This window comes from Nerophis ophidion, linkage group LG12 (genome assembly GCF_033978795.1).
Source record: "Nerophis ophidion isolate RoL-2023_Sa linkage group LG12, RoL_Noph_v1.0, whole genome shotgun sequence".
Taxonomy (NCBI): Eukaryota; Metazoa; Chordata; class Actinopteri; order Syngnathiformes; family Syngnathidae; genus Nerophis; species Nerophis ophidion.
The window spans coordinates 12,879,221-12,891,949 of record NC_084622.1 but is presented as its reverse complement, the minus strand read 5'-3'; the positions used below and the strand labels follow the sequence as shown (position 1 = coordinate 12,891,949).

The following is a 12,729-nucleotide window of genomic DNA, read 5'->3' as shown; positions in this document are numbered from 1 at the left end:
TGGGAGTGGGGGGTGTGGGGGTGAGGGGGTGTCAGGACAGAACACAAGCAGAAAGAGAAAGAGAAACCATATCAATACAACTGTGCCGTGCATGGCATGCAGTGGAGGGCAGCCTGGCACCTGAAAGGGGATTCCGGGCGGGCTCATGCAGACTCTCAATATTTGTCCGTCACTAAAAACATGCCAGAGTTTGTCTTCTGACTCAACATGCAGAGCCTCGTGCCACCCGCCCGCTGGTCTACAAACCAAGCCATAAAGGAATGGAACCACCTCACTAACAAACTTGACAAGTTTAACAGATTACTCTTCAACTACAATTGGAGCAATCAAAGCTGCTCACACGGTCAATAAGGTGGCCACTATCTTTGACAGATACACTTAATGTGTATTATATTTATCCATGACAGCATTTTTGTTGTAAATTAAGAGGTGTGTCTGTTAAAAACCCACTACTACCCACCACGCAGTCTGATAGTTTATATATCAATGATGAAATATTAACATTGCAACACATGCCAACACGGCCTTTTTAGTTTACTAAATTGCAATTTTAACTTTCCCGCGAAGTATGATGACGCGTGCGCGTAACGTCTCGGGTTGTAGCGGACATTAATTTCCAGCCCGATCCCAGCTATAAGTAGTCTGCTTTAATCCCATAATTACACAGTATTCTGGACATCTATGTTGCTGAATCTTTTGCAATTTGTTCAATTAATAATGGAGAAGTCAAAGTAGAAAGATGGAGGTGGGAAGCTTTTAGCCTTTAGCCATACAAACACAGCTTCTATTTTGGTTTCATCTGACCACATGACATTCTCCCAATCCTCATCCATGTATCCATTTTGGGATAAACTCAACTCGTCGTGTTTGGAGGAAGAAGAATACTGAGTTGCATCCCATGAACACCATACCTACTGTGAAGCATGGGGGTGGAAACATCATGCTTTGGGGCTGTTTTTCTGCTAAGGGGACAGGACGACTGATCCGTGTTAAGGAAAGAATGAATGGGGCCATGTATCGTGAGATTTTGAGCCAAAACCTCCTTCCATCAGTGAGGGCTTTGAATGGTTGACCAAATACTTATTTTCCACCATAATTTACAAATAAATTCTTTAAAATTCCTAGATTTTTTTTTCACATTCTGTCTCTCACAGTTGAAGTGTACCTATGATGAAAACTACAGACCTCTGTCATCATTTTAAGTGGGAACACTTGCACAATCAGTGGCTTTTCTCTCTGGCACTCATCGAGGGTGGACGTTCCCCTTTCCTCTCCCTTATCTCTCCTGCTTGCTTCTTTGTTTTGTCTTAACTTTCTTGTTGCCTCTTTGCACTGCTCTCCAAATCTAAACATTGGAACTATTTAACTGGCCTCAACAAAATTGACAAGATCTTGGGTTTGCGGGAACCTGCTATCGTGACGATGCGGTTGTTGCTGGACTCACCACGGACTTTTGGGAGAAGGAGTGCCGCGTGCCTGGCGACCCTTTTCTGTCGAGGACGTGAAGATATCCACCTATTCGGAATTATGACAACAGGACATCTGCTGATTGAAGTAAGCGATGCTCTGGTTTGTCGACAAATCGGAAGTTGCTGGCAGTCTTCAAAGTACCCCAAAGCTGCCGCAAATGATTGGAGGATGCGGGAAGAACTGTGGATTAGATCGGACTGTCTACCCCGCAGGATTGAGGACCAGTCATAGACAATTTAGAGTGAAAGGGAAATTTTATTTTCACTCGCATACAAATCATTCTAACTTGGATTGTATCCCTGGCTTCGAGACTCTCCTGAGGGACAGTGAAGCGAAGACACAACTACGGGCTCACACACACACACACACCAAAATCCACAAAAAAATATACGCCACACATACACCCCCCCCCCCAACCCAACGCCCTCGATGCAAATCCCGTAGGAGTGATGAATGGATAGTCAGCGCCTTGGAGCTGCGGCCTTCCACCATGACCTTGAACTACCTTCCCTCTGTTGCTAGATATCTCGAGATGTATGTTGTAATATGTATATGTGCTTTGCTATGGATGTTTTTTTTTCCCACTCCAGACTGGGCCCCCTTAGGAGCCCAGTCTAGATTGTATTTTTTACTCATCCTTCCCCAGCGTTGACCTTTTTCCCATCTTTTACGGGGCGCCTTATGGCGACCCATCAGCGTTCTTGTTCTGTAACCCTGTACACTGTTTGTTTGTCTAATCTTGAACAGGTTTGTGCTGAAAACAAAGTTTCGTTGTACTTGTGCAATAACAATAAAGACCTATCCTATCCTATCCTGACTAAATACTTTTTTGCCCCACTGTATGTAGGACTGTCGTCAAAGTACCCCAAAGCTGCCACAAATGATTGGAGGATGCGGGAAGAACTGTGGATTAGATCGGACTGTCTACCCCGCAGGTTTGAGGACCAGTCACAGACAATTTAGAGTGAAAAGCAAATTTTATTTTCACTCGCATACAAATCATTCTAATTTGGATTGTTGGATTGTTTCCCTGGCTTCGAGACTCTCCCGAAGGACGGTGCAGCGAAGACAACTCCCTTTTTGTCTCTCATGGACACACACCTGTTGTTGTTGACTTTGGACTAAAATATACGCCACACATACCCCCCCCCCCCCCTCAACCCAACGCCCTCAATGCAAATCCCGTAGGGGTGATGAATGGATGGTCAGCGCCTGAGAGCTGCGACCTACCACCATGACCTTGAACTACCTTCCCTCTGTTGCTAGATATCTCGAGATGTATGTTGTAATATGTATATGTGCTTTGCTATGGAGGGTTTTTTCCCCACTCCAGACTGGGCCCCCTTATTAGCCCAGTCTAGATTGTATTTTTTTACTCATCCTTCCCCAGCGTTGACCTTTTTCCCATCTTTTACGGGGCGCCTTATGGCGCCCATCAGCGTTCTCGTTCTGTAACCCTGTACACTGTTTGTTTGTCTAATCTTGAACAGGTTTGTGCTGAAAACAAGGTTTCGTTGTACTTGTGCAATGACAATAAAGACCTATCCTATCCTATCCTACCCTGACTAAATGCTTTTTTGCCCCACTGTATGTAGGACTGTCTTCAAAGTACCCCAAAGCTGCCACAAATGATTGGAGGATGCGGGAAGAACTGTGGATTACATCGGACTGTCTACCCCGCAGGTTTTTAGGACCAGTCATAGACAATTTAGAGTGAAAAGCAAATTTTATTTTCACTCGCGTACAAAACATTCTAATTTGGATTGTTGGATTGTTTCCCTGGCTTCGAGACTCTCCCGTAGGACAGTGCAGCGAAGACAAAACTCCCTTTTTGTCTCTCATGGACACACACCTGTTGTTGACTTTGGACTAAAATATACGCCACACATACACAAGCCCCCCCCCCCCCCCCCCCCCCCCCAACCCAACGCCCTCGATGCAAATCCCGTAGGGGTGATGAATGGATAGTCATCACCTTAGAGCTGCGACCTACCACCATGACCTTGAACTACCTTCCCTCTGTTGCTAGATATCTCGAGATGTATGTTGTAATATGTATATGTGCTTTGCTATGAATGTTTTTTTTTCCCACTCCAGACTGGGCCCCCTTAGGAGCCCAGTCTAAATTGTATTTTTTTAGTCATCCTTCCCCAGTGTTTACCTTTTTCCCATCATTTACGGGGTGCCTTATGGCGACCCATCAGCGTTCTTGTTCTGTAACCCTGTACACTGTTTGTTTGTCTAATCTTGAACAGATTTGTGCTGAAAAAAAAGTTTTGTTGTACTTGTGCAATGACAATAAAGACTTATCCTATCCTATCCTGACTAAATACTTTTTTGCCCCACTGTATGTAGGACTGGCTTCAAAGTACCCCAAAGCTGCCACAAATGATTGGTGGATGCGGGAAGAACTGTGGATTACATCGGACTGTCTACCCTTCAGGTTTGAGGACCAGTAATAGACAAATTAGAGTGAAAAGCAAATTTTATTTTCACTCGCGTACAAATCAGTCTAATTTGGATTGTTGGATTGTTTCCCTGGCTTTGAGACTCTCCCGAAGGACAGTGCAGCGAACACAACTCCCTTTTTGTCTCTCATGGACACACACCTGTTGTTGTTGACTTTGGACTAAAATATACGCCACACATACACCCACCCCCCGCGACCCAACGCCCTCGATGCAAATCCCGTAGGGGTGATGAATGGATAGTCAGCGCCTTAGAGCTGCGGCCTACCACCATGACCTTGAACTACCTTCCCTCTGTTGCTCGATATCTCGAGATGTATGTTGTAATATGTATATGTGCTTTGCTATGGAGGGTTTTTTCCCCACTCCAGACTGGGCCCCCTTATTAGCCCAGTCTAGATTGTATTTTTTTACTCATCCTTCCCCAGCGTTGACCTTTTTCCCATCTTTTACGGGGCGCCTTATGGCGCCCATCAGCGTTCTCGTTCTGTAACCCTGTACACTGTTTGTTTGTCTAATCTTGAACGGGTTTGTGCTGAAAACAAAGTTTCGTTGTACTTGTGCAATGACAATAAAGACCTATCCTATCCTATCCTGACTAAATACTTTTTTGCCCCACTGTATGTAGGACTGTCTTCAAAGTACCCCAAAGCTGCCACAAATGATTGGTGGATGCGGGAAGAACTGTGGATTACATCGGACTGTCTACCCTTCAAGTTTGAGGACCAGTAATAGACAAATTAGAGTGAAAAGCAAATTTTATTTTCACTCGCGTACAAATCATTCTAATTTGGATTGTTGGATTGTTTCCCTGGCTTCGAGACTCTCCCGAAGGACAGTGCAGCGAAGACAACTCCCTTTTTGTCCTTCATGGACACACACCTGTTGTTGTTGACTTTGGACTAAAATATACGCCACACATACACCCACCCCCCGCAACCCAACGCCCTCGATGCAAATCCCGTAGGGGTGATAAATGGATAGTCAGCGCCTTAGAGCTGCGGCCTACCACCATGACCTTGAATTACCTTCCCTCTGTTGCTCGATATCTCGAGATGTATGTTGTAATATGTATATGTGCTTTGCTATGGAGGGTTTTTTTCCCACTCCAGACTGGGCCCCCTTAGGAGCCCAGTCTAGATTGTATTTTTTTACTCATCCTTCCCCAGCGTTGACCTTTTTCCCATCTTTTACGGGGCGCCTTATGGCGACCCATCAGCGTTCTCGTTCTGTAACGCTGTACACTGTTTGTTTGTCTAATCTTGAACAGGTTTGTGCTGAAAACAAAGTTTCGTTGTACTTGTGCAATGACAATAAAGACCTATCCTATCCTATCTAAATACTTTTTTGCCCCACTGTATGTAGGACTGTTTTTTGGGGGTTTTTTGCATTCTGGTAAACGTTTGGACTCCCCCGTTTTATAGGTTCTGATCTGTGGCTCCCAAAGCGACATAACAAAGTAAAAAGTAGGACGCTTACGTTTCGCTGACGCGGCGGTAGTTGGCGGGACATTCAAAGGACAGACAGCGGAATCCCCCCTGCACGTTGAAGCATCTCTGGTTTTCCAAGCAGGTGTGCGTCGCGGTCACACATTCATCAACATCTGGGAGGATGGAGAATATTATTGGGAAGCAAGGCCGGAGTACAATAAAAATAATGCACGGATGTAGAAAACTACAACCACTAACAAGGAACCTGAACATGCATCCTAGCCCCTGAAGGCGTTCTATACCTTGGCAGCTGCGGCCGTTGGGCGCCAAAGTGTAGCCGCTGAGAGGACAGGAGCAGTGGAAGTTTCCAGGAGTGTTGTGGCACCGGTAGGAGCAGATGTGGCCGCCGGTGGGAAGAGCGCATTCGTCGATATCTGCACGCGGGATCGGAGCAAAAAAAAAGGCGTTTCTTGTTGAGCAACGTGCTTGATTGACCAAAGCAAAGCACCACCTTCACACGTCACTCCATCGATGTCGCTGAGCTGGTAGCCACGGCGACAGTAGCACTGGTAGGAGCCGTACACGTTGGCGCATTCCTGACTGCACGGGTTGCTTTCACACTCGTTGAGATCTGCACAGATGTCGATACAATCCTGCATGAGTGGACTGGAAAGGTTCTTTGATTCTCAAACTGTGGTACAAGTAGTGCAGTGGTACACTGGCGCCATCTGCTGGTAAACATGAAGCAGCAGATTTTTGGGGGGGAGAGAAAATAAAACAGGATTTTGTACATTAAATATGTATGAGATGATTGTACCGATTCAAATCAAAATAAAAATGGGATGAAATTGAATTCAAATTAAACATCATTTGTTGACATATTATTGCCTGTACACAAGCAGCATACAGAATATTTGAAGCAAATCTGTAATGCTAAGCGGAGGTAGCAAAACAAATGTTAATATATATATATATATATATATATATATATATATATATATATATATGTATATATATATTTACATACATACATACATATACATATTTAAATATACATATATACACACACATATATACATAAATATACATGTATATACAAACATACATATATACACACACACAAATATACATATATTAATACATATATGTATACAACAATACATATATATAAATATGGATATAATATACATATATACATACATATGTATATAATATATACACATACATACATACTGTAAATACACACACATACACACATATATTTATGTATACATACATACTTGTATATATACATATATATAGAGAGAGAGAAACATATATACAATTTACACACACACACACACATATATATATATATATAGATATATATATATATATATACAGATCTTTATACATATATGTATATATAAATATAAATAAATATATACATACAGATCTTTATACATATATGTATATATAAATATATATATATATATATATATATACACATATAGATATATATTATACATACATACATATATATATATACATATATATTATACATACATACATATATATATATATAAATGATGCCAACAACACGTGACAAAGAAGCTGGGAAAGGTGGCAAAAAATACTGATAAAGTTGAGGAATGCTCATCAAACATTTATTTGGAACATCCCACAGGTGTTCACGCTAATTGGGAACAGGTGGGTGCCATGATTGGGTATAAAAGCAGCTTCCATGAAATGCTAGGTAATTCACAAACAAAGATGGGGTGAGGGTCACTACTTTGTGAGCAAATTGTCGAACAGTTTTAGAACAACATTTCTCAACGAGCAATTGCAAGAAATTTTGGGATTTTACCATCTACGGTCTGTAAAATCATCAACAGGTTCAGAGAATCTGGAGAAATCACTACATGTAAGCGATGATATTACGAACCTTTGATCCCTCACGCGGTACTGCATCAAAAACCGACATCAGTGTGTAAATCAATCAATCAATCAATGTTTACTTATATAGCCCTAAATCACTAGTGTCTCAAAGGGCTGCACAAACCACTACGACATCCTCGGTAGGCCCACATAAGGGCAAGGAAAACTCACACCCAGTGGGACGTCGGTGACAATGATGACTATGAGAACCTTAGAGAGGAGGAAAGCAATGGATGTCGAGCGGGTCTAACATGATACTGTGAGAGTTCAATCCACAATGGATCCAACACAGTCGCGAGAGTCCAGTCCAAAGCGGATCCAACACAGCAGCGAGAGTCCTGTTCACAGCGGAGCCAGCAGGAAACCATCACAGGCGGAGGCGGATCAGCAGCGCAGAGATGTCCCCAGCCGATACACAGGCAAGCAGTACATGGCCACCGGATCGGACCGGACCCCCTCCACAAGGGAGAGTGGGACATAGAAGAAAAAGAAAAGAAACGGCAGATCAACTGGTCTAAAAAGGGAGTCTATTTAAAGGCTAGAGTATACAAATGAGTTTTAAGGTGAGACTTAAATGCTTCTACTGAGGTGGCATCTCGAACTGTTACCGGGAGGGCATTCCAGAGTACTGGAGCCCGAAATGAAAACGCTCTATAGCCCGCAGACTTTTTTTGGGCTTTGGGAATCACTAATAAGCCGGAGTCCTTTGAACGCAGATTTCTTGCCGGGACATATGGTATAATACAATCGGCAAGAATGGATGGAGCTAGACCGTGTAGTATTTTATACGTAAGTAGTAAAACCTTAAAGTCACATCTTAAGTGCACAGGAAGCCAGTGCAGGTGAGCCAGTACAGGCGTAATGTGATCAAACTTTCTTGTTCTTGTCAAAAGTCTAGCAGCCGCATTTTGTACCAACTGTAATCTTTTAATGCTAGACATGGGGAGACCCGAAAATAATACGTTACAGTAGTCGAGACGAGACGTAACAAACGCATGGATAATGATCTCAGCGTCTTTAGTGGACAGAATGGAGCGAATTTTAGCGATATTACGGAGATGAAAGAAGGCCGTTTTAGTAACGCTTTTAATGTGTGCCTCAAAGGAGAGAGTTGGGTCGAAGATAATACCCAGATTCTTTACCGTGTCACCTTGTTTAATTATTTGGTTGTCAAATGTTAGAGTTGTATTATTAAATAGAGGTCGGTGTCTAGCAGGACCGATAATCAGCATTTCCGTTTTTTTGGCGTTGAGTTGCAAAAAGTTAGCAGACATCCATTGTATCACCACATGGGCTCAAGAACACTTCATAAAACCACTGTCAGTAACTACAGTTGGTCGCTTCATCTGTAAGTGCAAGTTAAAACTCTACTATGCAAAGCCAAACCCATTTATCAACAACACCCAGAAACACCGCCGGCTTCACTGGGCCCGAGATCATCTATGATGGACGGATGCAAAGTGGAAAAGTGTTCTGTGGTCTGACGAGTCCACATTTCAAATTATATTTTGAAACTGTGGACGTGGTGTCCTCCGGAACAAAGAGGAAAATAACCATCCGGATTGTTATAGGCGCAAAGTTCAAAAGCCAGCATCTGTGATGGTATGGGGGTGCACTAGTGCCCAGGGCATGGGTAACTTACACATCTGTGAAGGCACCATTAATGCTGAAAGGTCCATACAGGTTTTGGAACAACATATGTTGTCATCCAAGCAACGTTATCATGGACGCCCCTGCTTATTTCAGCAAGACAATGAAAAGCCACAGTGTGGTTTCGTAGTAAAAGAGTGCGGGTATTTTCCTGGCCCGCCTGCAGTCCAGACCTGTCTCCCATCGAAAATGTGTGGCGCATTATGAAGCGTAAAATACAACAGCGGAGACCCCGTACTGTTGAACGACTGAAGCTCTACATAAAACAAGAAGGGAAAGAATTCCACTTTCAAAGCTTCAACAATTAGTTTCCTCAGTTACCAAATGTTTATTGAGTGTTGTTAAAAGAAAAGGTGATGTAACACAGTGGTGAACATGCCCTTTCCCAACTACTTTGGCACGTGTTGTAGCCATGAAATTCTAAGTTAATTATTATTTGCAAAAAAAAAAATTAAGTTTATGAGTTTGATTATCAAATATCTTATCTTTGTAGTGCATTCAATTGAATATGGGTTGAAAAAGATTTGCAAATCATTGTATTCCGTTTATATTTACATCTAACACAATTTCCCAACTCATATGGAAACGGGGTTTGTATATATACGCACACACAGAAAATGTGTTCAGAAAATGTGCTAGTTTATAAAATGCTACCTAATAAAATAACGTAATTCATGACATTTGCATTCAATCAATCAATCAATCAATCAATCAATGTTTATTTATATAGCCCTAAATCACAAATGTCTCAAAGCACTGTACAAACCATTACGACTACGACATCCTCGGAAGAACCCACAAAAGGGCAAGGAAAACTCACACCCAGTGGGCAGGGAGAATTCACATCCAGTGGGACGCCAGTGACAATGCTGACTATGAGAAACCTTGGAGAGGACCTCAGAAGTGGGCAACCTCCCCCCCCCCTCTAGGGGACCGAAAGCAATGGATGTCGAGCGGATCTAACATTTATATAGTTTTGTTACAAAGACCATCGTGGAGGGAGATGTGGCCAGCGCTGCCTGCAGGGGTGGAGGTCCCCGCCTCTGTCCATGGTGCTGAGGACGGAGGCGTGGCAATGCCGGCTGTGAGACACAGCTGAACAGGTGATTAGATTTCCCAGGTGGTACAAGTTATATAATCACCTGTTGTCTTTAACAGTACCGGCCGGAAACCGGAGGAGGAGGAAGTTTGGCAAGAGACTGAAAAGTCTCTGATGAGTGTGTTTAAAAACCTTAAACCTTTTGTACAACTCTGTACGCCTGGCTACTCCGACGTGTGCATTCGTGGAACCGCGAGGCAGCATACCGCTGATTTCAAACGAGAGGAGAAGGAATATGTTTCATTACCTTCACAGTTCCTGCCGTCCCGTGCCAGCTTGAAGCCGGTGGTGCAGCTGCACTTGTAGGATCCAGGTGTGTTGTCGCACTTGTGAGCGCACAGGCGTCCGGGGTAGTGCCTGCATTCGTTGATATCTACAACACGACGTCAACGGTGGTAAGTGCGGTGTCACACACGCCGCCACCCTCTTCTACTTACCCTCGCAGAGGCGACTGATGCTGTTGAAGTTGTAGCCGCCGTCACACTCGCAGTGGTAGGAGCCCATGGTGTTGACGCAGCCGTGACCCGAGCACACCTGATCGGGGCCTTTGCACTCGTCGATGTCTGGAGAGCCAACAACAACAAAATATGTATCAATCGTTATCAATCTGTGGGTGCGCACGCTTGGGGACGTACCGACACAGCGTGTGCCTTCCTCGTTGAGGTGGTAGCCCCGCCCACAGTTGACCGAGTTCTTCCGGCAGACGTACGAGCCGGCGGTGTTGATGCACAGCTGACCTCTTTGGCACGGACCCGTCTGGCTCACACACTCGTTGATATCTGGAACACACACACACACACACACACATGATTAATGCAGTCCTGGTCGAAAGTTTACATACACTTGTGAAGAACATGTCATTCAAGGCTGTCTTGAGTTTCCAATCATTTCTACAACTCTTATTTTTTTGTGATTGGAGCACATACTTGTTGCTCACAAAAAACATTCATGAAGTTTGCTTCTTTTTTGAATTTATCATGGCTCTACTGAAAATGTGAGGGTCAAAAGTATACATACAGCAATGTTAATATTTGCTTACATGTCCCTTGGCAAGTTTCACTGCAATAAGGCACTTTTTTTTAAAGCTATCCACAAGCTTCTGCTTTAATTTTTCACCACAAAATTGGTGCAGATCAGCTAAATGTGTTGCTAATCTGACATGGGACTTGTTTCTTCAGCATTGTCCACACTTTTAAGTCAGGACTGTTATGGGTTGGAGGAGGGAGTTGTGACGGCACAGGTCCACAAGGGGGAGACCAATCCAAAACCTTAAAGGCCTACTGAAATGAGATGTTCTTATTTAAACGGGGATAGCAGGTCCATTCTATGTGTCATACTTGATCATTTCGCGATATTGCCATATTTTTGCTGAAAGGATTTAGTAGAGAACATCGACGATAAAGTTCGTAACTTTTGGTGCTGATAAAAAAGCCTTGCCTGTACCGGAAGTCGCAGACGATGACGTCACAAGGGTGAGGGCTCCTCGCGTCCTCATATTGTTTATAATGTGAGCCTACAACAGCAAGAGCTATTCGGATCGAGAAAACGACAATTTCCCCATTAATTTGAGCGAGGATGAAAGATTCGTGGATGATGATATTGATAGCGAAGGACTAGGAAAATAATTAAAAATAAGAAGGCTATTGCATTGGGACAAATACAGATGTTTTTAGACACATTTACTAGGATAATTCTGTGAAATCCCTAATCTTTCTATTGTGTTGCAAGTGTTTTAGTGAGATTAAATAGTACCTGATAGTCGGAGGGGTGTGGCCACGGATGTCTTGACGCAAGTCTCTGAGGGAAGTCACAGCAGCTGAATTATCTCCGGTAAAAGGCGACTTATTACCACAAATTTCTCACCGAAACCTGCCGGTTGACAAGTGGTCGGGATCCATGTTCGCTTGACCACTCTGATCCATAGTAAAGCTTAATCTCCGGGATTTTTAAACAATGAATCACCGTGTGTTTGTGTGGCTAAAGGCTAAAGCTTCCCACTTTCACCTTTGTACTTTGACTTCTCCATTATTAATTGAAGAAATTGCAAAAGATTCAGCAACACAGATGTCCAGAATACTGTGTAATTGCGCGATGACAGACGACTTTTATCCGCAAATGGTGCTGCGCTAATATGTCCCTGCAACCCGGGACGTCACATGCATGCGTCGTCATTCCGCGATGTTTTCAACAAGAAACTCCGTGGGAAATTTAAAATTGTCATTTAGTAAACTATACCGGCCGTATTGGCATGTGTTGCAATGTTAATATTTCATCATTGATATATAAACTATCAGACTGCATGGTGGGTAGTAGTGGGTTTCAGTAGGCCTTTAATTCTAGCCTGATTTAGCCATTCCTTTACTGCTTTTGACCTGTGTTTGGGGTCATTGTCAGAGGTGGGTAAAGTAGCCAGAAAATTTACTCAATTAAGAGTACTGTTAATTTAGAGATTTATTACTCATGTAAAAGTAAGGAGTAGTCACCCAGATATTTACTTAAAGTTAAAGTTAAAGTACAAATGATTGTCACACATACTCTTAGTGTGGCAAAATTATTCTCTGCATTTGACCCATCATCCTTAATCACCCCCTAGGAGGTGAGGGGAGCAGTGGGCAGTAGCGGTGGCCGCGCCCGGGAATCATTTTTGGTGATTTAACCCCCAATTCCAACTCTTGATGCTGAGTGCCAAGCAGGG

General features: G+C 43.3%; 1 protein-coding gene across 2 annotated transcripts in view; it reads right to left on the bottom strand.

The window, feature by feature from the left end:
• fbln1 (fibulin 1) overlaps positions 1-12,729 on the bottom strand; it is a 222,697-nt gene that overhangs the window by 79,257 nt on the left and 130,711 nt on the right. For both annotated transcript variants that reach the window (XM_061916854.1, XM_061916855.1), the window contains exons 10-15: positions 10,670-10,813; positions 10,472-10,597; positions 10,282-10,407; positions 5,880-5,999; positions 5,671-5,802; positions 5,418-5,541 (exon numbers count right to left, since the gene is read on the bottom strand). In XM_061916854.1, the coding sequence (XP_061772838.1) occupies positions 5,418-5,541; positions 5,671-5,802; positions 5,880-5,999; positions 10,282-10,407; positions 10,472-10,597; positions 10,670-10,813 (772 nt within the window). The remainder of the gene's footprint in view (positions 1-5,417; positions 5,542-5,670; positions 5,803-5,879; positions 6,000-10,281; positions 10,408-10,471; positions 10,598-10,669; positions 10,814-12,729) is intronic.